Below are 24,742 nucleotides of genomic sequence, written 5' to 3'. Positions count from 1 at the left end.
TTAAACAAAAATGTACATTCAAGGTATATGTTTTTCCCAGATTTTAATCATTCTAATGTAAAATTTAGAATGTACCAATTACTGAAATAACAATAAAAAAAAAAGATAAAAGTACGGATTTATACGATGATGTGTACAGAACATCTCATTTCACGGGGATTCCCTACCCCACAACATTTCAAACTCACACACAATGTCGCCCTCTAATAGCTAGTATGTGAAGTAGGAGGTTTTCCTGAGAGGGGTAGACATGCGACGAGTTTTGTGGGGGGATGCCCCCAAGTATATAGGTACGACTATTTGATAGGACTCATATAACACAGAAATCGGTGTTAATTCCTGTACCAAATGACTATGACCATCAATTGGTTACTGAATCGCAATAATCATGCTTCGGTTTTTATACTTCTAGCATGTTTGTATTTCATCACAGCCACCACTACTGCCAAGCCGGCCCAGTTGGATAGCTACCAACCGCGAAAAGGTAAGTTTCTTTTTAAAAATTGATTGCTGTGTGCAAAATGTTATATTTTTCAATTTTAATTTACTTTTCTGCATTGTACGAAACTAAATGGATAGGAAGATACAGAATTATATCAATTATCACCTACCAAATTTTTTACAATTTTGCAATAGTTTACAAAAGCCTAATGCTATTAGCAAAATGCTGTAAATGAAAATCTGATGTGAAACATTTACATCGCTTCCTGTTCTGAAATTATTTCAATTCAATCATCAAATTTCTGAATCATTTAGTATTACTGGATTTTGATAAACAGTGTTCACTTAAGTATTTGCAACTTCAGTTGTAACTAACTAGCTGTAGGGCTTGACAATTTATTTATACTTGCAGCTAGTAAATTTGGCAAGCTTATTTTTCGCTTCCCATATACTCGTAGCATTTTAAATTTGGAAGTACCTTTTCAAGTTAAAATCGCTTTTTCCGGGAAAAACACTACATTAAACAAAGTTTAATAAAAAACAATATTCCAGAAAATTAAAAATAACTCAAAAGCTATTTGCAAAATTTCATTTCTAACACCTTTTTTTTCAGTTCTGATGTTTTATCAAATATTTAAATTGTAATTCGATGTATAGATGGTGAAACTGTACATCTTGCAGAAGCAGCGCTGTGGGTGTTTGTAGTTGTATTTAATTTGGAATGCTCTGAGCATTTGACGGTTTTCATGTTTTAAGAAACTTGCTGAAATTCTAATAATTTCAAAAAATTTTATGCAGTCCGTCATGTTCCTCTTTAAAAGAGTAATAAAAAATAAACATTAGAAAGTTGCATTTCTAATCCCCGTTTTCTTACAACTAAAATTTTTGGCAACCCTTTTAACTGCATATCACTTAATGCAGCAACCGTATCTGAAAATGAATCTTGCAGCAAAAATTAAGTATCCCTCCAACAGGACTTATAAGACAAAATCAAGCTCCAACAAGAAATATACTCAAAGTAACGGTGAGAAATCAAACAAAATTTTAAAGACAATTTTTTGTATTTAATCCCAATTAAATAAAATAAATCTTTCTTAATCGCGGAATCGCAAAAAAAGAAATTAAACAATTGGAATATTTGTGCTGTTCACAGACTTCAAGGTAATAGGGTAATTGAACGTTTGATAGGGTAATCTAAGCATGCGCAGACAATGAGATTACTGTTGCATCTTTACTATTTCATTCACAGACACACCATTATTTAATTTCCAACAAAATTAGTCTTCTCTTAACTGTAATCCCCCTAAAAATATTCAATAATCCACTGAAACTATAAATATGCAATCAATTTCTAGTCGAACTGAGTTTAGGAAGAGCTCATTGAATGTCTTACAGTTGTAAGGTGAATATTTCACTATAATATCTCACATACCTTTGCAGAAGAACTTGAGAAGCAGTAGATGTATGCGGCTACTTGTTAACTTCACAGATTATCTCATTTCATGAGTAGACTTGAATTCAATTCATCATTTACGAGATTTTATCTCTAATCAAACGAACAGTTTCCACAATTGAGCACATACTTTCAGTTCTGCTCTCATTAACCTGCAAATCCATATATGTGTTTTATATTTTTAAATTCTTGTCAATATTCAAGCCATAATTTAACAGTTCCAGATCCATTGCAACAAGCTATTGAGAATCCCCAAATAAAACATCCAAGTGGGGACATAGCCGACGAGGAAGAAACTCCAGGACCTCTTAGTCAAATACTTTTAGCTCCCGCCCCGTTGGCACCAAGTCAGGTAATTTTTTTATTGTTGATAGAGAAATAGAGATTATGCAAAAAGATTGTTTAGACGCTATGGTGGCCGGCCGATGTGTTTATGTATTCTCAAAGTAATTATTTTATTCTGTGAATAGGCATTTTAGTTCAAGGATAGACTTTCCGAAGATTGGGCAAAATAATTGAACCGTTAGGTGATAGTCAAATTCTTTGCCTCCGTTAAGAAGAGTTCCAATGTCTCTGAGTGCATATAAGGGCAATAGATCAGAAGTTAAAAGTATTGTTGAGTGTAGCGCTGCTCCTAGGGAAGGTCATAAATTTAAAGAGTTTCGCATAAGGAAAGTATCCTGCCTGTCAGATGACAGGACTTGAACCAGGCGATCGACGCCACTTTTCTAATTTGTAAAGCACCGCAATCAATTTAAAGAAGAGATCACTACCCTTGGATACATTTTAAGATGAATTCAAGACATCTTAAAGACCACATTCTCAATCAAAATTAAAAATTTCAAGATTCTCTACTTTTTCTTGTTAACAATGTTTAGCTATTTATTAATGTGATCTACTACATTATTTTTAGGGTTATGGAAAATCCTTGAGAAAGCGTTCTCCAACACATTGTAAGAAGTGTGGAGGAGGAGGCTATGGAGGTGGTTATGGTAGTCATGGAGGCGGCGGATATGGGGGTGGAGGATATGGGGGAGGAGGAGGAATACCTGTGATCGTCGTGCCAGTGTCGTAAGTTGGCTTCTAATTCTTTTTATACAAAATTGTCCAATATTAAAATGCAAAACAATGCTCTTATTTAAAATTTTGTCCAATTACCGTTTTTGTTTTTGTTTTTTTTAGAAGAGTAATGCATAGGAACATAGATTTAAAAAGTTTAGTTTATTTATTTACTCCATTTTTTTTGTAAAACCGTAGCACCTAAAAGCGTAAATGAGGAGTCATTCGATTCATAATTTTAAGTACATCTGCTTTTGGAGGGCCCAACGTTGAACATACTTTGGAACGATACTTCCCCCTCTTAGGAGAGGCTCTTTCTAAAATTATTATTAATAATAACGGTGTAAATCTTGCCCAAATAATAAAACTTAGTAAATTAGCAAATACCCAAAATTTCATTCACACTTAAGAACGCAGTTTCAGAGAAATCATTTTTAGACATAAATATCAGAAATAATGATCAGAAAAATCAGTTAAGAAGGATGGAGGAAAAATTAAAAACAAATTTAAATGAACTACATTAACCTTTTTAGAAAGTTTCTGCCTGTCTGAAATCAAGAGCTAAAGTATGAAGCAATACTAGGTACTTATTGTACTTAGTACTGAGGACCAACAAATCGTTTCAGTGCTCAATATTAATATTTTCATTAGCTATAAAGTTTTATCAAATAAATTCTTTTTTTTTATTTTACAGAACGATTATTTGCACTTAAAAAGCACAATCTATAATGTAATTTTGAAAATTATATTGCCGCGCAACAGCTGACAGAAATCCTGAGAGAGAAAGGAAGCACTTTACTATAAACACTATAATAATTTAAAAATTATTTTGCCAATATAGAGGCGGTGGAGGTGGCGGTTGTAGAGGCGGAGGATGTGGTGGTGGGTACAAACCATCTCCTTGTGGGGGCGGAGGATGTGGTAACTACTACCCCTCTGGAGGAGGCTGTGGAGGTGGAGGATGTGGCGGCGGTGGCGGTGGTTCCTATAGTAGCTCCTATTCGTCAGCCCAAGCATACGCAGGATCAAGTAGCTATGGTGAGCTTTCTTATCTATATATGATAGTAACTTAACATTAATTGGTACAGACCTAACCGAGTATGGTATAAGTTGCCAGTATTAAGGCCTGTCTAAAACATTTCCCTTAAGTAGGCACTAAATAAACAAATAAAATGCCAATTGGTTCTAATCTTTTCAACTAATTTGTTATATATATGTTCCAGGAAAGAAATAAAAATGTCTTCCGATCAAGAATCCTTCTAATCAGGCTCTCTGCTACTGTCTCACGAAAGCAATAACACCTGGAGAAATTAGAACAGTTTTTGTCTAATTTTATTCCCCATCAATTTTAGAACACTTTTATACTTTTTTTATTGTTTGCTGTTGTTAAACATCTGACAGTTACAAATATTTATTCTAATATGGATTAATTTTATACTAGTGTTATTCTTCCCAGAAAGTATGAAAATGCGATCTTTAATCCGTAAAAATCTATTTTAAAAAATCCTTTTAAAACTTAGGAAAAAATCAGGTTGTTCGCAATAAATTGTTGTTAAACCACAGTGAATAATACTTATTTATCTCCTTCTTGTTGATTGCATACTGTAACGTGATCTAATATGTTTCAGCCAATTAAATGTGGTGGTACAAAATCACTTATGTTTTCATGAATTTATTAAAATACAACTTAAGAGTCTCAACAGATGAATCCGCTTGAAAATCCTACTTTTTGATTAAATATTGAGTGCTAGGTTTGGTTGGTTGTTTTTGGAACTAATAGGAAGAATATTTCTTATCCAGAAACTGCTAAAGAGAAAGAGCATTGAATGTTGTTGTTGTTGTCAAAATAAGACTCATAAATTGGATGATATCATTTTTCTCATGGAAGAGGGACTATAAAATATTCATCATGGATATAATTGGCTATCTCTGTTAAAAACAAATAAGGTAAAAAAAGTATTGAAGGAAGACAAATTGTTTCAAAGATCTTATTCATTAAGTTCGATCCAATTCTCTTGAGTTTAATATTGGCAGAACCAAGTTAAACGATCAACATTTAAACACACAAAAGTATCAAGAAGCAGTGTGGCAGCAGCTTGAGTGGTAAGTCCAAGATGCCAACAATAATTGCAAGTAGATGACAAATATAAAAAACTTATTTAGAAGTAATAGAAAACTAGATATTGCTTGAGCAAGAGTGTAGGTTTTTTAAAAAAATTATTAAACAAATTTTAAATTTTAACTTAGGTTATTTTAAAAGCAATTTTGGCCGGCTGTTAAAGAGACACTGCCACGCATTGTGAGGTCCTACTGCGATTTCAACTGATTCAATTTTAGTCAATCAAACTAATAGTTTGATTCAAGTGTTAAGATTCAATCAAAATCTCGTGGGTAAGATGGGGAACCTGCTATTAAATGATAAAATCGTACTGGAGGAGTTGCAATTACGAGGGTCGTTTGAAAAGTCCGTGCAAAGTCAGAGAGATATCACTACTGGCGCGTATCGAGGTTATGTTTAGTTAGTAGCATCTCTTGGAAGAACACACACACCAAGTTTCAGCCAGATCGGTCTATTTCTTTGTGTTTGGCATTCGTTTGAATCGAGGAAGTCGAGTGATTTTCAAAAAATGGACGAAAAAGAATTTCGTGTGTTGATTAAACACTACTTTATGAAAGGCAAAACGCCTCAGGAGACTAAAGAGAAGCTTGATAAACATTATGGTGACTCTGCACCTTCGATTAGAACAGTTTATAAGTGGTTTCAAAATTTTCCGAGTGGCCATTTGGGCACAAGTGACGCTGAACGTTCTGGACGCCCTGTTGAGGTTACTACTCCAGAAATCATTGATAAAATCCATGATATGGTGATGGATGACAGAAGAGTGAAGGTGCGTGAGATTGCTAGTGCTGTGGGCATCTCGAATGAACGGGTACATAATATTTTGCATCAACATTTGGACATGACAAAGCTATCCGCAAGATGGGTGCCGCGATTGCTCACGCTTGACCAAAAACGAAATCGTGTGAAGTGTTGCAAGGACGGTTTGCAGCTGTTCCAGAAGGATCCGCAGGACTTTAAGCATCGTTTCGTCACTGTGGATGAAACATGGATACATCACTACACTCCTGAGACCAAAGAACAATCTAAACAATGGGTTACCAAGGGGGAATCTGCGCCAAAAAAGGCGAAGACCGTTCCTTCGGCCGGAAAGATTATGGCGACTGTCTTTTGGGATTCGCAAGGAATAATCCTCATCGACTATCTGGAAAAGGGTAAAACTATTACACGTGCATATTATTCATCGTTATTGGACCGTTTGAAAACCGAGCTGCAAGAAAAACACCCACGATTGGCCCACAAAAAAGTCCTTTTCCATCACGACAACGCACCAGCTCACACCTCAGCAGTTGTGGTCGCAAAATTAATGGAAATAGGGTTCCAACTCGTTTCACATCCCCCCTATTCTCCAGACTTGGCTCCCTCGGACTACTATTTCTTCCCCAATATGAAGAAATGGCTGGCGGGAAAAAGATTTTATTCAAACGAGGAGGTGATTGCAGAAACGAATGGCTATTTTTCAGACTTGGACAAATCCTATTATTCGGAAGGGATCAACAAACTAGAGCAGCGTTGGACGAAGTGTATAAGCCTAAAAGGAGACTATGTTGAAAAATAAAAAAGGTTTACCCCAAAAAATTAAGTAGTTTTTATTTTTGCACGGACTTTTCAAACCACCCTCGTATCTATTTCAAACAGTAGAGAAATAATAGATCATTCAGAAACAACAGTCTGCCTTAAAAGATTTTGAAAACCCGAAGAAGAAGCATTATTTGCTTAACGATTCTAAACACTGAAAAAATCTCCAGCAATGGTCTGAAAAGCTGTGCTTAAAATGCTTATCAAGAAAGATAATAGAATTGGTCCTAACAATTATCTTGCATGCATCTTCTTGTTCAACACTTGCCGCTAACTAATCGCGTCTATAATTACCGTGTGAATTTAAACATTTTGCTGAAGGGTAAATCGGGTTTCAGAAAACAAAGGTCCTGGTGCACAATGTATTCTCCCAATTATTATAAGCACCAAAATAAAAACAAATGTGCTAAACCAGGGGTCGGTAATCCGCGGCTCTTTTATCCAAATTGTGTGGCTCTTCAGCCTGCCCAAAATATATTGTATATTTCAATTTTATTGAAATGAATGAAAATTCCATTTATTAAAGGTATTTTTTCAAAAATAATAATAAATGTGATAGGTTCGAAATTGAATAGAATTAAATTATACAATATCAAAATAAAGTACTTGATTTATATTGTAAGAATGCCGCCTATTCATTCGTTAAGTTATTTGTTTATTTGCTTTGCAATATGTGAAAATAAATATATAAAACATTTAAATGTTATTGAATATCATAAAGTAATAATTTGTGAATACATATGATCTTCAGAGTTTTTTACATTATCATCCTTGCGGCTCTTGGTAAGAATTATTAAAATTATTTAAGGAAAAATGGCTCTCTAGTTAAAATAGGTTGCCTACCCCTGTGCTAAACCCTTGTAAATTGCCTTTGGAATAAATACAATATTTTTTTTAATAGTATATTTATAATTAGTTATTATAAAGTAAGAAGATATTTATGAATAAATGAGCAATTTTTGTATTTTATACTTGAATATATCATATAAGCAAACAGCAAACTAAATCTTTCATTTAAAGCAATATATGTTCACAATTCTGTTGCTGTGCAGAAGTAAATCACCTTGAAAATTATTAAGTTTTAACAATCTTTTGTGAAAAATTCTAGTACCTTCTCTAACTTCTGGTAAGCGGAATTACTGCAAACGTGTATAAATACTGAATTTTTTTTTCCATATTTATTTGTGAAAATGTTATGTGCATGAGAATTATATAGTTCACAAACGAAAATCGCAAGAATCTCAAAATTCATATATCATTTTATGAAATCATGAAACCAGGTCGTAGAATAATAAAATCAATCAACGGGAGGCCTCACTTTAGTGCATGGATTTTCCACATACTTCTGCATTCTGCATTTCTACCCTTTATCTAGAAAAACTCATTAACTTTATTATCGATATTTCGAGAATAGTTTGGTGTAAAAAAAAATTCTTTACTATGCACAAGACTCAATGTAGACACAATTATGGTTCCATGGACTAATTATGGGCACGTTTAGACTTAGATTCCAAGGTTCTACAAATGATCGAGCACTTTGATTAAAAAAGTTATTATGAAGATGCAAGTATAATACTAATTTACCAGCCAGAAGCTAGGTGGTAGGAAAATACATTTCCTGGCTAAAATTTTGTTCAAGAATAAGCAATTAATAAACCAATTATTTTGTAGATAAATGCTGGACTAAATGAAAATTCTCTATGGGAATCCCTCCTTCAAAATTAAATGGAAGAAATAAATTATTTTAAAAATAATACTCCTATTATATTCTGACTCAAGTGGGGACATGTTAAAGGTAGTCTAAATATAAAGCATTTACAAGAAGGTAAAAAATCAGATTTTATTGTGCAGTTCTTATATCATTAACATCATGGGTTTTATTATTCAATACGCACTGACTATCTTTGTGTTAATGTTTACTATTAAAAGTATTTCTACAGCTACGCTACCAGATACTTTGGCACCTCCAGGTAAAATTTACATATTTTAATTGACTAAATCTTATTTTGAAGTTCTTATAAAAATATTTTCGTAAATGTTTTAAATTTTTACCCTATGTAATTCGTATTAGGTGTACACTCACACCTAAAATTCGTGCTGAGAAACATAGTTAATTTATCGTGTCAAATGTGTTCTGATTGCCTTAACCAGTTAAGCGTGGAATTTAATTTTAAAAATCCCCCACAGTGTGCGGAATTAAAATCAGACAATGACGTGTATACACGTCGAACGCAGGGCAAAACAACCAAAAGTTTACAACGTCGTAATAGTCACTGCAAGCGACTTTTTCTGCAATTTCTGGGGCTTGAGATTACAGAGCATTCTGTGCTCATTCAAAATCTTGCTTCTCGTATGCATTGCCTAGTTAACTAGGGGACGCAAAAGCTTTTACAAGGAAGAAAAGAGCTTTTTGAATTCTGTGCAAAATGAAATCAAGCTCGTACTGAGGTCTGAACCTCTATCTAAGGTAAAAACGGCATTGCACAAGGGTTGAGAGCTTCTATTTGTGTGTGTAATTCCCAATCTCTAATGTGGAGACCAAACATGTACCAACCACTTATCATTTGGCTGGCTCCCACCAACCCCCTCCGTATAAAATACTTGGCAGTTCTGTTGGTAAAATAAATGAAACATCCCACCAAATAATATTCTTATTGTATTTTATTATAATTTCGAGTTTTTATAGTTAATGGCAATTTTATATTTTTTTACGAGTATACACGTCGAACGCACCGTAGCAGAGATTTGGTTTGACGTGTAATCGCCTCAAACGCGCCTTACTGGTTTAATGGATTCTTTGTAAGACTCACTGAAAGAAAAGCTTTTATAAGTTTTAAAACTTAAAATAAATAAATAAAATAATATATATATTATACAAAGTATATTATTCACAAGTTTTGTGTGTGAGTGTGTGTGTGTGATTGATTCATTAATCCAAGAGGAAGACATTTTTTATTTTAGCACGCATTCAAACAAAAATATTATTCCAAAAACTGGCAAGAATCTTTCTTCTTATATTAGTATTTTTACTATAAAATAAAAGTAATAAACTCAAAAATGGGAGTATGAATTAGATACAATCGGAAGATAAATTTAGTCAATGTAATTCTGCAGCGCTGTAATAGCCAACCGTGAGTTGAAGTGATAATTTAGAAATTCAAAATCATGTAAAAAATAAATAAATAAATAAACCTTTATCTCTTTTTTAATGACAATTAATGCATTTCTTATTCTTCAAGACACAAATTCAAGCTTCGTTTGATCGGACATCTTTGGGAATTGATTAATACTTTTCATGTGACCGAGTTATAAACCCTAGCCATCCACTACGTTCTATTACAAAGTAAACAATACGGATCAATGTTCATTAAATTTAACTCAAAGCAACAGATACTATATACGAGGTGTGTTCAAAAAGTAACGGGAATTTTCGTTTTTTGAAAAAAATATTTATTTATTCATCTACATTAATATTGTCGCCTTCAAAGTAGTCCCCTTCGCATACAATACACTTGTGCCAGCGCTTTTTCCAATCCTCGAAACACTTCTGAAACTCGATCTTTGTGATAGCTTTCAGCTCTTTCAGCGATTCGCTTTTAATGTCATCTATGCTTGTAAAACGACGGCCTTTTAATGTTCTCTTTATGTTTGGAAATAGAAAAAAGTCACATGGAGCCATGTCTGGCGAATATGGAGGCTGGGGCATCGTTAAAGTTTTGTTTTTGGCCAAAAATTCACGAACAAGCAATGAAGTGTGAGCAGGTGCATTATCGTGGTGCAAAATCCATGAATTGTTTTGCCACAAATCCGGGCGTTTTTTTCGGATTGCTTCACGCAAACGGCGTTGAACTTGTAGGTAGTACTCCTTATTGATTGTTTGACCTTGTGGCAAGAATTCATGATGCACTATGCCATTAAAATCGAAGAACACAGTGAGCATAACCTTCACATTCGACCGCACTTGTCGAGCCTTTTTCGGACTTGGCGATCCAGAATGCCTCCACTGAGACGATTGAGCCTTAGTTTCGACATCATATCCGTAAACCCATGTTTCGTCACCGGTTATAACACGTTTCAGTAGATCCGCATCGTTGTCGACTTCATTGAGTGACTCTTGAGCAACTTCCATTCTCCGCTGTTTTTGTTCGAAATTCAACAATTTTGGAACAAATTTTGCTGCCACTCGTTTCATACCCAAAACATCCGAAAAAATTTCATGGCATGAGCCAATTGATATGGCAACATCATCAGCGACTTCTCTGATTGTGATTCGGCGATCGTTCATAACCATTTCTTTCACTTTTTTCACGTTTTCATCGGTTGTTGATGTGCTTGGACGTCCAGGTCGTTCGTCATCTTCAACGTTTTCGCGGCCATCTTGGAAACGCTTATACCACTCGTAAATCCTTGTTTTACTCATAGCAGACTCACCATATGCCTTTATTAACATTTCACACACTTTATTTCATTTTTTACCAAAATTTAATACAAATTCTTTGATCCATTTTTTTTAACAAACAAAAATCGCCAAGCTCGAAAAACACGTCTAACCTTAACGGCTGCCACTTAAGAAGTAAACAATGAATATTACTGAAAATTTTATCGTACTTCAGGGGCATGTGTACCAACATAATAAAAAAAAAAATTTTACAATCAGACTCTCCAAACCCGCGAAATTTAAAAATTCCCGTTACTTTTTGAACACACTCGTATAACAATAAACAGTTTATTTTTAACTTCGGAGCAAAATTAAACCAGAAAAACAAGATCCAACCGTCTTTAACCAATTGGTCACAAATTACGAACAGTGAACTGTAAATCATTTTTTTGTCCCTTAAGAACCTATTTTATTATACTAGAAGTTGTTAAATTTTCAGTTATGACGCAAGAAAAAAACAGAATAATAAACCACTTACTTCCATCAAGTAACACAGGAACGCTATTAAAGGAATCTTCATCATCACATATTCCACTAGTTCCAGAAATAATTAAAGCAAAGTTAATAGACAAGGATGACACCACGAATCCACCTGAAATCATTAATGAATTAGATGGAGATCTATATCAAAACAGCCATTTGCAACAGCATCATCAAAAAGTTTATCATCCAATGGAAAGATTTCTTATGTATCATTTAAATTAATCCACTCTGACTGTTACGGATCTTATAATGTTAGGACATCAAATTTGTGTAGAGAACTTGACTTCAACTGATATTTTTTTTAAAACGCGAGTAAAAAATATACTAGACAAGAGCCCTGTATCGTACAGCTCCTTCAATACCTGACATCATATGCAATAATATAAGTGAGTCAATTGAAACAAGAGAATGAATACATGGCTTTTACTTAATAATAATTATAATACTTTATTACACATGGCTTTTACTTATGGAATCTATATATGTTTGACCCAGACGAACCCTAGTTTGCGATGCTAAACTTATTTCATCTTTCTAATTGCCACATAACTTAATGGTGTGAAAAAATTGAATTAATTAAACGATTAATATTACTATTTATAGGAATCCAGTAAAAAGTCAATTCAAAAACGATCTTCATGCGGAAAATGTGGAAGCAAAGGGGTGATACTTGTTCCAGTAATTATTAAAAAAGGGTAAGCTAATAAATTGCAATAATTTACGGAAATCCTTCACTATAAAGAAGTAAGAACTATCTTTTTTGTTAATGTTTCAATTTAGTGACAAAATTTATCCAATTTATTATTCATAATTGTTAATAATTTATCACAAGGTTTTTTTTACTGCTACACTTGCTCTAATAAAGCTTAACAGTAAATCGAGGAAGTTAAAACATCCCAGAAGAGAGTTCTTGATTTTTCTAGGAAATTAACGCACTAAAAGTAAAGTACTAATAAGAAATAATTATGAGTAATAAATAAATGATTCTTTTTATAATTTTATATAATAAAACAGATAATTCACAGAATCATTATTTACTTTTAATGTGGAGTTAATAAAATGTAATTGAATACTTCCATCATCTAAGCGCTAGAATCACGATTTATTACAAACCACCAGTAATAAAATTTTCTCTGTGATGCAGAAGTTTTCTCTAGGAGAGCCTGCTTACTGTTAAAGACTAGTTTACTTTGACATCTTACCAAAAATCATCAGGAACCCTCTAGAGAAAGGGAGGGGCACCGACCATACGCAAGTTTGATATTTGCGCCTTTTAAGGAATAGTTAGGATTCCAAAAAACCGAAACACAAATGTTTCTCAGACAAAATTTCAATTTTCAAATTTTTAGCAACCTACGGCTTTTTTTAATTAATTGAATGAAATCTTCTACTTTGATACTCCGAACTGAAAGTCAAATTTTCATCTAAAAACATAGGATCTTAATTTTCTTACAATTAATTCTCGAAAGTGTTCTGATCGAGACGGTTAAAACTGAAACGTGTATAAGCAGAAACCAAAAGTAAGACGACGATTAATCGATTACTGTTAATGTGTACACATTCAGTATTGGTACATTTGCAACTGCGATAGAATGTTGCTGGTGTAACATATCATTGGTACCCAAATTTTATTTGGATACATTACATCAATTGCTTTTGTTCTTTCAGTCTATGATAAATAATTAATATAATTTCCAAAATATAGTTATAAAGATACCTTTACATTCAACAATTGCTCATTAGTGGCGGCTGCGGAAGCAGATGTGGTAAAAAAAAGAGAGTTAGACCTTGCGGAGGTGGTTGCGGTGGCGGATGCGGGGGCGGAGGTTGCTCCGGAGGAGGCGGAGGATCCTATGCTTATGCTTCAGCCAGTGCTTCTTCATACGGACGTTGAGTCTAAGTAACAGAAGTAAAGTTTAGGTAAGTATCCATTATATTCAATCTAAAATTAACGTTTGTTACTTAATAATTATTCATATTCTTATTTTATTTTATTTATTTTTTAAGGAAGATAGAAGAAAACCCAATGAAATAGAGAAAAAACTAGAAACATAAAAAATAAAGGATTGAAAAGTAGACTTTCTATTTAAATTTTAAATTAAAATTAAATTGAGTTTGCCCTTAATATGAGTTAATTAATAATATATTGAACTCTACAATGAAATAATTTGAACATATTTTATTAAGATGAATGGTTTTTAGAGATTATTCAGATGAACTTATTAATTTAAGGGTCAAAATTTGTCTTTTGTAATGTAATTCAGCTTAGCATAAGTTTTAATGGATTAGCATTTTACTTATTACGTTTTTTTTTTCTAAATTTCAAACATTTGGAACTCTGGATACAAGAGCTACTATTGACTACTATTATAGTATACTTTTCTGCAGATGAGTCAATAAGAATAAAATATTACATAATAAATGAAAACAGAAAAGGATTTTTATTGATTAAATAAAATGTTGCGAGAACTCTATCAAATATTTGTACTGGAAACAATAAATAAATATTGTATTGCAACTATAACTGCACTTCTCTGCCATCTAGCGGGACTAAGAAAACATTATCTATGAAATCTGTCAAAACTGCTTTTGAAGTGAGCATTATCGGTAATTAGTTAAGTTAAAAGATTATTACTCCCAACTTCAGAAATTAATCAAATGAATAAAGACTGAAAACGTATGGAAAATCCAATTTTCTTATATTTGGCTACTCAGCAATTTGAGATATTAAACAGTTAATTTAACAAAATCTGTTGTTAATAATTGGTGGAAGGCAATCATGAAATGTACACAAAGCCTTTTTAAAGAAAAAGCAAAGAGTAAAAATTTGATGCCAAACAATTAGAATATCCACCTACTATAATTTATCTCAGTTGTAACCTTGCCTTCGGAATTTTAAAAACGTATTCAAATTCAACTAATATTATTAAGATGACAAAAACCGTATAGTGAAAGAAATGGGAACTTAGAAAGGAAGTCTAATTACCCCCAACACATACTGAACTGTCCTAACATCAATTTTCTAGAAAAAAAATACTTGGTTGTTAAGGAACTTTAAATTATTGGCCTTGAAATAAGTATTTAATCAAAGTTGAGAGACAGCAGTTAGTGTAGCTTTAATAAAATCGTGGCAACTACATTATTGTTAGTAATAGGAAAGAAAACCCTAAAACTATCCAAAACCCCTTAGGGCCATTGCAACCTAATTAAGTAAATAAAATTATAATACAAAGTACTAACACGTTTTTTATGGCGAAACTTTTTTAATAATAATAATTGAACTGTGCCAATTTCCTCATTTCAAAATATTAATGGGACAAATTTCAATTGATAATGCTAAGGACGACGAAATGTTCAAATACAAAAATTGTTTAAATAAATTTTAAAATAAGGAAACCAATAAAATTATTCAAGTGTTTAAGTAAATCAGTAAGTAGATGTTGATCAACAAAAATATGAAGCAATAAAGGTACCAACCAAGTTAAATGAAATAAAGTCTTAAACACACAGTGTGCTCCTGATGAAAATGAAAATAAAAATTCCGCCTGATTGCAATACTTAGGAGAAATTAGAGAAAGTAAAAACAGCTACTCAGGACCCTGTAGAGGTTCATTGATTTCCGGTTTCATGCTACTTGTGGAATAACCTAATTGCCAAAAATCGCTACCAGAACAATAAGAATTATAATAAGAAGCAATTAATCAAATAAAAAAAGGTAATAAAACTAAAGGATAACTAAAACTTCCTTGTTCTAGGTAGGTCTACGTCATTCAGTAATATTTCTTATATTCCCTCAATATTACAATTAAAAATGAAAGAATCCCCTAAAATAAATATTCAACTACTTAAGCATGTATGGACAGTTGACCGTTATTCGACCCTTACAGCAAAACTTGTACACCTACAATAGTAATCTTGCCCAGCCAGTTTTTGCGACATTATTGGTGCAACATCAGCTACTTTACAGCTACTTCGTTTTAAAGGCATATAAAGTATATTTTTTGTTTTTGCGCATTGTTAACGAAGTATTAGCAAACTATTTTTTAAAAAAGGAAATTAATTTTGTGGAGCAGTATTAAAACTGAATCGTTCATGAAATGAAGCATCTACTAGTAAAAAAAAAATCTGTCAATTTAAGCTTCGTTCCCACAAGATCAAAAGCAAACTTTAAATACATAAAACTTGCTCTTACGTTAACAGAACAAAATTGTTAAAATTTTGCTGTCAAGAATTAAATTTTATGGTTTCTTTTTTTGTTCTTCTAATTATGAAGAGGCATTAAATAAAAAAAAAAAAAACAAAGCGGTATTTTAACGAAAAAAGAAATGTTATAATAACTAGGAAATAACCAGTCTTAAAAAGTATGTAACAATAAAAGATAGACAATAAAAGGCACATTGTTGGCGAAAGAATGACAGAATTCACCACAATCTAATGCAATAAAAACGAAATTTTCCTTAAAGAAAGAAATAAGAAAAATAAAGTAGGTTATTGTTACACAAAATGGGCTATTCAGGCTTACACTTACTGCAGACACAAGTAGGTCAAAACATGTTACTTTTCGAGTGAAATGTATATGAAAATTACCTTGAAATTTACTAAACTGTTAGAATTCAAACAGAAGCAAGAGCTGGTACGCTTATACAAAACTTCGCGAGGCCACAATTTTAGAAGTTGCAATATTCTTAACTACATTACATAATTATAAACGGATAATCAAATATGGTTTAAACAAAGAATTGAATGTTCGTGTTTAATTTAATTCCATACTTACTATTTTTGTATTAGAATGTAATTAAATAAAATACACTCCTCAAGCATTTGAAATGCACGTAGATGAGGACCGGCTTAGGCTGATCTCATACTAAGGAATTTAAACGTTTTATCCAACTTACTCGACATGAACAAACAAGTTGATTTTGCTGTTTAAACTCTTCCATAACATGATTAGCTGACCCGATCTTCTTTCTTCCCACAACAGTTACTTTAAATATACAGGCCTATCATCTAGAATAATGTGTGTGGCGAACTCTCTTATTGAAGATATCATTTTACGAGTAATACGCAAAATTTCACTACCTCAGTGATCTCTTATAATTCTTCTTATTCTCCTATCCTGCAAAAATAATACATTATATTAGTGAAGGCAAGTTAACCACATATTGTTACTGTTCTGAGACGGTATGGCAATATGACAGTATGGGTATGGTATGGGATATAAACATACTTACTTATGGGATACAAACTTATATAAAGTAAACACATTGCTTGCTTTTGAGGCTGAATTCACAGGGCAGCAAAGAGACTAATTTGGCTGCTGAATTCTAAAAGCTTATAGCATAATCTTAAATAAATAAATAAATTTTACAGCCAAAATACCCTTCTTATCCATATCCTTGACTCACGCTAACTAAATAACATTCCTATTCCTAGATTAGATACAAAATTCTACCACAAAATACGTTAATAAAGGCCTAAAAAATATCTAAATTTTATTCATTTTGTTTTTGTTAATTCCTACCGATTTCGGATTTTTCATCCAATTGCTAGGTTTGGTTTTCAGTCTCAGTGATTAAAAACTTCACTTCCACTCTCAATATCTTGTATGTCTTCCGCACACAATGTCGGTTACCAAAACAGATGATTCACTAACAGATTATGAAAAAGATTTGCTAGTGAGTCGTTTAATATATGGAGAAATTATGTTCCATGTTAGAGAATGCCAAACCAAGTATTTGAATTAAATAAATAATGCAATTACTGACGCAATAATATCTGATATAACAATTAAATTAATTGCTAAGAAGATATATCCTGGAAGAATTAAAGTTAAAAAATAGTTTAGCGAAATTTTCATCCTCAACAACTTTTTAAAATTGCGTGACTACAAAATAAAATATTTATGCACATTTACAGAGGAAAAAAAAACTCTCCAATTATTATAAAACAACTACGCAAATGAGAATATCAAATATACTTAGAATTGGAAATTAACTTTTTGTACTTTTTTCCAATGAACAAATATGAAAGTTATTAAGCCCAACATTTTCCAAATCAAAGATTTAAATCCCAGATTCATTAATGAATTTTCTCCACAGCTTCTAAAATAAGTCTCATACAAAAGTAACAAAAAGGCAAGTGACATATTTTCTTCCTCAACGCAAAAACCGTAATTTCAGAAAAAATTAAATTTTCAATCAAATAACTGCTCTTCTCTCACAGCTAGTAACAAAACAAAAGGAAACGGAACCGATGTAGTTCATTAGCTTTCTGAAGTATATCAAACTTATGATAGAGTACTAATTAGTAAGCCACTTTTTCTTAATTGCAGAATAACACACACATGCTTGACACATTTGAAACACTGAATAACTCAGCTAAAACTATAAAATCAGACTTAATCTTGGATTATTTTCCTTCTGTAACTAGTAAAAAAGAAATTTCAAAAATGTAAATCATCATTACTCTTTCTTCATTATGATCCTTACAGGAACTCTGGAATCTTTTTCAAATCTAATACTATTAAATGGATTCATTTCTTTATGTCACCACCGTTGATGTATATAGCCTTATAACATATTTACACTTAACGCTTTAACTCGCATTTTCATTGTGCATTTCATTGTTTTCTCGTGCAACTTCATTTTAAGACTCTAAAAATAATATTTAAAAAAAAAAGCCGGATGACTATAAAATTAGTTGTCGAATCATTAAAAAAAAGAATTACCGAAACTTACTCTTGATTTATTTACTCGTACACCAAAGCGGAGAAAGTTAAATTAATAACAACAAATGAAAAAGAAAAATGATTTACCAGAGCGCAATGCAAAATGATTTAGCAATATAACAGTATTACTAAGAAACATTTAGTGCAGAAAAACTGTACGGTTTTCAAGTTCAGAAGTGTCTTGGCACGGTTTCCTCTATAATGAAGGTTATAATGGAATACTGTTATTTCAGTTAATGTAACAATTACACTTAATTACTAAAAGTATAACAAAGACGGTAAAACTGGGGTCATAAAATAATAACAAGTTAAGCACTTCCCACAGAAGTAATAAATTAATTTTGCCTTCCTAAATTCTCATGTTGTTTTTTCAGACTTATTTAATCTGAAAACTTTAATTTATATTTTTAAATAATTAAGAGCATTACATTGAAGGCAAAGGAATGTGATTGTAAATGGAAATGGACTGAAATTAAGTACAACACGAAGAACAAGAAATCCATATTCATTTCTCGTCAAACCAACTAAATATAAAAAGAATTAAGCATCCGTAAATTCTGCCCTAATACTGATAAATCACTGTTTGTTCACTGCATGCATTCTTCCCCTGACCATTTAAATCTCCGTGAAACAAATAATTAAAAGCGAATTATATAACCCTAAGAGAAATCGTAAAATATTGCAAGCTGACTAATTACCATGACAGTAGTATAAGTACTAACTACTTATCACTAACATTGAAAATATCTGATGAAATAATTCCTCTCCGTAAATGAATCGACATCATTATTTTTTAATAAATTTTGTTTGAACTCAACAAGTGAACCAATGATTCAATACTTTTTTTGATATTTGGGCTATATTAGATGTAATGACACCAAACACCTTTTCTCCTCTCTTTAGGAGTAAAGTTTTACCAAGTAAAAAGTGGGGTATTGTAAGAGGTAATGCTTTTTTTATCTTTATTTTTTCAAAATAAATTCACTTTTCATCGCACGTTAGACTGATGGAAAGAAATTTGTCTGGTTATGGTCATCAAGAGCTGTGAGATTTTAAGTTGGCGTAAGGTTTGCGTGGACGTAAGTTAAATTGAATAACGTTACATTAAATATCGAAAATGATTAACGAAATCAAATATATTTAGTGTACAAATGGTAACTATGAGTAATTTGCACTGAGTAATTAGTTATTATGCCTTCTATGGGGAAAGAAGGTTTAGAATTAACAGCGATATGCAAAAAGCAATTCATTTCGTTACCAACCTGAACATGAACCAGACAGAAGTGAGTAGAACAACTGTCACCGCCTAAATGTCAGATAACCATGACCCAGAAAAAGTGAACAAGGGGACATAAAGTAAGATCATTTTAAAAGTAGAGGTATGTCTAAAGTGAATGGTGGAGCAAAGAAGATAAGTAAGATTTTAATGCATTTGAGTGTGAAACAACTGATCGTGGAAGAGATAAACTGATTTCTGCGACTAACCATCACAGATTTCAATTACAATATAAGCATAGGTGATATGCATATCTTTTCTGCATTAGAAGTAATAATAATGCAGCAGATCATGCACCAGAATGCTACTCTTTTCAGATTGCCAAGAGGTTCTCTGATCAGAGAATATTTTAAGCACTGAACCTTGTTAGAAATTTTTGAAGTACAAGTTAGGCTTTTTGACTTTTATGGTCTGCTGCTTTGTCCTTTGAACTGAAAAGTCCTTCCTTTTCCAAATAAGTAATAAAACAAAAAGTTCTTAAGTACAATACGAGAGATCTTCTACGTGACTTAAAACAAATTTACCATGAAGCAAAAGGATCCTACCTTTAGAGCAGCTTGTCACCTGTTTTAGAATTGATATCAAACACATGACAAATCTTTAATTCTAATGAAGAAGTTTCACTAGAAAAAATAATCTGAACAGGTCTTACAACTTAACAGCTTTCTACAACGTTACAATTAAAATTAAGTACATGATCAAAAAATGGGAAAGTGAAAATTATTTTGCAGCTTTAATATATTACATTGCTAGTGGGAAGATAATTATATAGAACAGTGCAAAAGTGTAAAATTAAGAGGTGTATAATAAACTGTTATTTTTTTAATCATTCGCTCAATGTTATGGTGTTTTATCCGGGCCCTTTTTATGTCTCAATATTCTCTAATATATAATGCTTGTTATACTTCAATAATCAACAAACTATTATTGAAAATAATTACGATCCGGTATTGTTTTCTAAATAACAAACATTTATTGAATTTTATTATCAATTTCCCCTTTAACTTTCCATTCTAAAATGATTAAAAAAGTATTTACTCATAAAAACGTTAATGGTCAAAAAGATTTTTTTGTTATTAATTAATTTTATAGTTTTAAAATTTTCAATAATGAAATTAAGTGATAGTTAATCACAGGCTCTCAGATTATCTGATCTTTAGAAAACATGATAAACAAAAACCTGAAGTAAAACACTGACAGTACTTTCTCCTTGTGTACTTCTCATTATCTTGATAGAATTTCTTCAGAGATGAAGTTTAGTTCTACAAACAAAAAGTACTTCACATATAGTTCATCACTTTGTACCGGCAGAACAAGTTTTGATTTTATGTAAGAATCTTGTAACCCAACAGCTCCTCTATACATATTTTTTTCTGAAAAAAAAAACAACAAAACAAACGAAGAGTTGAGTATATGTACGTAATTATATATCTACTGTTAACAGTGAATAATTCTTCAATTCACTGTTTTAAGAATTTAGAGTTTAATGATGGGCTTCCCTTCGGGTAGTATAAGAGGTAAAATAAGTTTTTTAAGAATACAAATTTACTAAATGTATTTTTTTTTTTAATCGGAAAAAGCAACTAATCGGAAACAAGCTTCGATGAATAGACTTTCTTCAAAACCAATAGATAGATGGAAAGTAGTGCAAACGTACATTCTATCAAATTTAGGCTTTTTCCGATTTAGTTTTACATCTTATATAAAAACAGCCTATAAGCGTCCGGACGTGGGACGTTTCTTTATCGAGTTAAATCTAAACTACTTAATTTTTTTTCTAGTTTAATAAAATAAATAGTAACAAATAATCTGAAAGAGTATGTTGCAGAGTAAAGACTTTTTTATGTGACGTCAATTTTATCTTCTTTTTTTTTAAACTATTGAACATAAATTACGGTAAGAGAAAAATAATATTGTATTATGTTTAAGGAATGTGACCCTTTAAAGAAAATTTGAAATTTCTCGAATATTTTTTCGTTAGAGTAATGAATGACATTATGATGAGAAAAAGAAGTCATGTATCAGCTTGAGACCACTAGCAATGTACATGCACATTTCTAGTATTAGAATATTAGTAGGAATTAAGTATGTAAGTAAGATTACATATTTGAAGCAAATTGGTTAACTGAAAGCCATTTTACTGAATCTATTCAGCAGATTTTTGCTATTTATACATATCTCGATATGTATCAATGGTCTCCTTTATTCTTGAAGGCTCATTAAATTCAAATGCAAGTGTATTACCTTTATTTGACATTTTTCTTTGAAACTTAATTTAAGCAGGTTCTTAGGGGAAGGGAATTAAAGGTTAAGTTGCTCATTAAGTTTCTTTTTGATACTTGCCTAAATTTAAAAGATAGTCGCCAAAAAAAATCGTAAAAAGTTGGAAATATCAATTGTAAGGCCTTTCCACTAGTTTAAATCGTAACTTTTCCTATGGTATTATAAATTTCATTGAGGGATGTGCATGAGATGCGACACCCAGTTTCTTAATAGCACTGTTACATTATCTATAGTGAACGTCTATAATAGTGAAGTCAACTAACAGTTCGGTATAAATTCTTAGTTTCATGTAAATTTAAATGTATTTAAATGGATGAGCTGTCTATGTTCATGATTATCCACCTTTTAAATCCAATAAAAGCTATTTTAATCAGAAGAAAGCAATAAATGTGCTGAAATCTACTTTTAGTTTCTAGACTTCTAGCTCAAGGTTATTATCGTTTTGTAAATGGATCAGGATAACGACCTCTGGTAGAACCGATCAGTTATTAATTTATTATAAGTACATTACACGGAGGAAAAGAACAAGAAAGGTACATTTTCCATCAATGAAGAAATCTCACGAATGGTGAAGAATCCTGGACTGTCACTCAAAAAAGCTTTGAAAACCAAGGAATAGTGAAAGTGGATTTTTTTTAATAATAAGAATGAGCAGAATAAGGTATGATTAAAATTACTTTTCAACAGGAATTAAAAGTAAAAGCTGCAGTATTAGCAAAAACTGAAAAAAGGAAGAAATGACAGTATGGTACGTAGAAAGATGCCCACTTGATATCTGACAGAAATGGAAAGGAATTGGGGTAAGTAAAGGAACGAGAGAATAAACAGTGCGCCAAGAAGGTGGAGATGAAATTGGAAACCTAATGACAAGTAGAAGATTGAAAAATGGCACAACCAAGAGAATTGGAGAATGTTACCACTGAAAGAAAGGATAAACCCGCATTAATGTGTAAAATGGAAAAAGGAAAACCTAATATGATTGGGCAACAGTTTAAAATGAAAAATTAATTCACATTAAGGCGGCTTGATCCTTTTCTGGTGCGAGCGAACCTGGTATGATTCCACCAATTAAGGGTCCGAAATTTGTGGGGGCTATTTCGAAAGAGTGTCTCAGCGATAAATTTTGAAATTGGAGGTACCGAGAGAATGCAAAGGCCTAGGAACAAACTACCTTTCTGATGTAGATAGCATAATATAGAAATGTAACACACACACACACATATTCAATTTTCAAGGTCTGAAGGGCTAGTTGATGAGTACATCTATTTGGGCTTAAGGCAATAACAGAAATAGTTTAATGGGACCACAAGAAACTTGCAAAAAGCCAGAAGCGTAGTTGCATAATAATTAATATATAGCAAACAAGCTGCAAGTACTCTTTATCAAATAATGCATCGCATGAAAATTCAATTCGATTGTTTGGAATAGTTTCACTTAGCTTAACAGAGAAAGTGCTGAGTAACAATAAGCTGCTACAATTTTTTATATTCTCTTTTCGCTCAACAAACTGTAAGAGTAGAAATAAAATAATAATAATGGAATAGTAAAATTCTCATCCATTTTTGAGATTTAAATTTTGCACTTTCCATGTTCTAGTAAAGGATGAAGTGCTCCTCACTCATTATTAACCAGATATTTGCACAATGAACAGAGTTCAAATTCTTCTATGGTTTAAATTCCACACTTCTGGCATTTTCTATCACACTTTCACTTTCATTTTCAAACATATTTAAAATTCCTGGCCATTTATAAAACCTTCCTATCTTATCTTAAGATTATCCTATCTTACAGCTAATATCAGTTTTGAAATGAGACATTTTATCTCTCAGCTAAGAATGTATGTTAAAATAGATTTTCAGATTTACCAGTAATTTCGCTAAAACACGTTGTTTTATCCTAATAATTTTTGCCTTTTTGTCAAAAGTGTGTGGATGATTTAAACTCTTCTTTTGTATTTTGCTCTGTTTACAGTGTTTTTGCTGTCAACTGATTACTCAGTTTGACTCTCTATCTAGATCGGCATTTAATAATAGCCTATATGATATTATTACATAGCCATGTAGCTAAAATTTATACTTTTACAAATTTTGCCATTAGATTGAAGTCTCTTATATTGAAGACATTATTACACTGAGCTTAGTTAATGTCATGGTTATTTTTAACAGTCAGCTCTGATTTATTTACTTTCTAGCCTCTTTCTCTTTATAATATAGTATTAGTTTTAATACTGTATTATAACTGTTTTAACTGTAATTGTAGAAAATTATTATTTAATTTTTTTATTTTTGTATTGCACTCCTCTAAGGCTCAGCCTTCATAACTCATATATACTATATATTTTTTCTATTTAAACTTTAATTAATAAAGATAACTTTTTAACCTTAAGTTTATCATTGTCAATATTTATAATTACAATATTTTTTAATAGAAACAATGTGAAACTACTGTGTAAGGCCTCCCCAAAGCCTGCTTGAATTTGAAGAATAAATCATTCAAAAATCACAAATGACCGAACAAGAGAGAAAACAATAATTTTGTCAAGGAGTTCAAGCATGAAATTACTCTGCAATAAGCCACAACTTTGACTTCCACGTTTTCAAAGCGAATAGGTTAGTATTTTACCAAACCGTGAAGTAACGTCACCAAGTTCGTTGGATATATTCGCAAAATACTTTCATATTCTAGGAAGCAAGTGCCAAATTAACTCTAGCTGCAATTAAGTATGCATTATTGTAAAAGAAACAATAAAAAGCACATAGAATGAAATGTTGCATAACAATTTATGAAATTTATAATAATATTATAAATATAAATTCGCTTAAGTAAATACATAAATAAATACTCTTGAAATAAATACGATATATTAAAATATGTAGAAAAAATTC

The 24,742-nt window shown here is 31.8% G+C and overlaps 2 protein-coding genes and 1 long non-coding RNA gene across 12 annotated transcripts in view; 2 read left to right on the top strand and 1 right to left on the bottom strand.

Moving 5' to 3' along the window:
• Positions 1-24,742, bottom strand: part of LOC141457897 (uncharacterized) — a 37,399-nt gene that overhangs the window by 7,512 nt on the left and 5,145 nt on the right. For 7 of the 10 annotated variants that reach the window (XR_012460596.1, XR_012460598.1, XR_012460601.1 and 4 more), the window contains 5 exons: positions 20,773-20,947; positions 16,467-16,687; positions 13,289-13,467; positions 11,567-11,680; positions 1,874-2,046 (listed from right to left, as the gene is read on the bottom strand). This is a non-coding gene — a long non-coding RNA (uncharacterized lncRNA). Of the gene's footprint in view, positions 1-1,873; positions 2,047-11,566; positions 11,681-13,288; positions 13,468-16,466; positions 16,688-20,754; positions 20,948-24,742 lie in introns of all 10 variants that reach the window. The other 3 variants (XR_012460599.1, XR_012460597.1, XR_012460600.1) reach the window with 3 other exon arrangements.
• LOC141457894 (uncharacterized) lies at positions 258-4,515 on the top strand. Its single transcript, XM_074135271.1, has 5 exons — positions 258-484; positions 2,113-2,246; positions 2,808-2,965; positions 3,795-3,991; positions 4,177-4,515. Exons 1-5 carry the CDS (start codon positions 349-351, stop codon positions 4,185-4,187), a joined length of 636 nt encoding a protein of 211 aa, XP_073991372.1. The 5' UTR covers positions 258-348; the 3' UTR covers positions 4,188-4,515.
• Positions 8,138-13,645, top strand: LOC141457895 (uncharacterized). The gene is made up of 5 exons (XM_074135272.1): positions 8,138-8,620; positions 11,528-11,766; positions 12,178-12,266; positions 13,315-13,491; positions 13,579-13,645. Exons 1-4 carry the CDS (start codon positions 8,521-8,523, stop codon positions 13,463-13,465), a joined length of 579 nt encoding a protein of 192 aa, XP_073991373.1. The 5' UTR covers positions 8,138-8,520; the 3' UTR covers positions 13,466-13,491; positions 13,579-13,645.

Source organism: Rhodnius prolixus, unplaced genomic scaffold (assembly GCF_049639745.1).
Source record: "Rhodnius prolixus isolate KJV_2025 unplaced genomic scaffold, Rpr scaffold_5, whole genome shotgun sequence".
In the NCBI taxonomy this organism is placed as follows: domain Eukaryota; kingdom Metazoa; phylum Arthropoda; class Insecta; order Hemiptera; family Reduviidae; genus Rhodnius; species Rhodnius prolixus.
This window is presented reverse-complemented; position numbering and strand designations above follow the sequence as displayed.